The sequence below is a fragment of the Octopus bimaculoides genome, chromosome 11 (genome assembly GCF_001194135.2).
Source record: "Octopus bimaculoides isolate UCB-OBI-ISO-001 chromosome 11, ASM119413v2, whole genome shotgun sequence".
NCBI lineage: Eukaryota > Metazoa > Mollusca > Cephalopoda > Octopoda > Octopodidae > Octopus > Octopus bimaculoides.
This window is the reverse complement of record NC_068991.1, coordinates 41,350,550-41,352,726: the sequence shown is the minus strand read 5'-3', so window position 1 is coordinate 41,352,726 and position 2,177 is coordinate 41,350,550. Positions and strand designations below refer to the sequence as shown.

Genomic DNA, 2,177 nt, shown 5'->3' with positions numbered 1-2,177 from the left:
AATTGTGCCATGATGGGGAACCATTGAGCAGGCAGGCTTCCGAGATATAGCCTCCTGGATCATCACAGGTCCTCTTCCGTGTTTAACAGTTTGAAGTAGGCAGTCTGGGTCAAATACTTCTTTTAGCTGTCTCCACACATATACTCAGCCAGTGGTCGGAAATAAGGTAAAGGATGACTCACCTGAGAAAATAACATTCTTCCACTGCTCTAGGGGCCAATTCTATAGGTTTTTACTCCACTCTAAACGCTTCGCAACTTTTGTTTTTGAAAGTAGTGGTTTTCTGATTGCAACCCTCCTGTGAAATCCAGGTTTGTGCAGCTTCCGGCGAACAGTTTTTGTGGAAACTGGGTTCTCAAGGTGGTCATTAAGCTCAGCAGTAATTTTGTGAGCTGTACTTTTGTGATCCTATCTAATGATTTGTGTAAGAGTCTGATGGTCCCTATCGGAAAGTTTTGGTTTTCTTCCGGAGTTTTGTTTCGACGAGGAGGTTTTTCCCTTTCTCAAAGGCTGCCATTACTTTCGAGACAGTATTTCTTGATACACCAAACATTTCAGGTGTTTTTGTTACGCTAGCACCTACCATACGAACACCAACAATTTGACTTCTTTGAAAGTTCAATAGATCTGTCATTTTAATGAATTTTAATTACCTTTTACTGATGATATCTGAAAAAAAACAGCAATTTTAGCAAAACATATTAAGCATAAAAATAAATAAGCTTTTGACGGTTCTATAGTTATTTAAAAATTATGATACTATGATGCTAGATGTTTCCATTATTTTGTCCAACCCTTGTATGTATATACTTATACATATATACATATGTTTAATGTTTCTATGTATGTAATGTTATTTTGATCAGATCCTGTGAATATACTGCTAATTGGTTCTGCTGATTTACGACATGTTTTCAAAACAGTTACCTGTTCAAACAAACAGCTAAATAGAAAACTGCATGTAAGTTCTTATTTCTTCCCATTATTTCATAATCATTACAATGTTCAGGAAAACATACTTTCTTGATCTTTTGCAAAAGAAAAGGTTGTAATATTTTGAGAGAAAAAAACAATACTATAAGTGTCTCTCTTGCACACCACATTTTAATCAGTTTGTATAGAAAAGAAATTTAAGAGGTTTGCTGTTTTGAAAATTAAACAAAAGAGATGGAGAGACACCTAATTTAACACTCCTATTAAATATGTTTATTCTATACACCATCAAAAGATTTTATTGAATATAATTATTCTTTGCCCACGAATTCATGTGACAGATGTAAAACATATTAGTTCATGAGGAAATATTACTTTGTTTGGAAACAGGGGAGGGTAAGCAACAGGAAGAGCATTAACCTGTAGAAAATTTGTTGCAATGATTTCCATCTAACCCATACAAGTATGGAAAAGAAAAGTTGATGTTAAAATGATGATGATGATGACAGTGATGTTGATGGTAGTAGAAGTAGCAGTATTTGACTGGCTTCTTTTAATCTCTTTCTACCTAAACCACTCAGAAAGTTTTGGTCAGCCCGAGGCTAGAGTAAAAGACATTTGCTTGAAGTGCCACACAGTGAGACTGAACTCAGAACCATATTGTTAGGAAATAAACTCCTTAACCACATAGCCATGCCAGTAAATATCTTCTATCATAATATATAGACCGGTGGTTCTCATCCATTTTTTGCCTATGGACCCCTTTGATTTCTATTTTACTCTACTGGACCTCCATAGCCATTCAATGTATATTAAAATATATCATGCTGTATTTTTATAATTAAACTAGCAGAGATACCCGGCGTTGCCCGTGTTACATGCAATTGAAGGATGAGACTTTTCTCTTATATTTCCTGTAAGGAACTGGAATAGATATGATTCGAATTTCATCAAAATTGCACATGAGGGTTCTTTCCCTCTTTACACACCCTAAAAAAATTCTAATCATGAGACATGTATCCCATACTATTAATTTTTATGCACATATTCCAAAATTTCAGAGCTCTTGGAGCCGAAAAATGTAGAAGTTAAGGCCCCTATTGGGGGTGGGTGTGTTAATGTCAAGCAGAGAAGTTGAATTGTTGGGAATGTTTTTAACTTGGGTGTAATATGTATTGTTTGAATTTCTTTGAAATAGGAAATATATATATGTTCACTGGGTTTGTAAAAGAGAGTAAAGCTAC

The 2,177-nt window shown here is 34.9% G+C and overlaps 1 protein-coding gene across 1 annotated transcript in view; it reads left to right on the top strand.

The window, feature by feature from the left end:
- Nucleotides 1-2,177, top strand: part of LOC106879746 (dynein axonemal assembly factor 3) — a 33,218-nt gene that overhangs the window by 4,501 nt on the left and 26,540 nt on the right. The window contains exon 3 of the mRNA XM_014929425.2: nucleotides 867-961. Coding sequence (XP_014784911.1) covers nucleotides 867-961 — 95 coding nt within the window. The remainder of the gene's footprint in view (nucleotides 1-866; nucleotides 962-2,177) is intronic.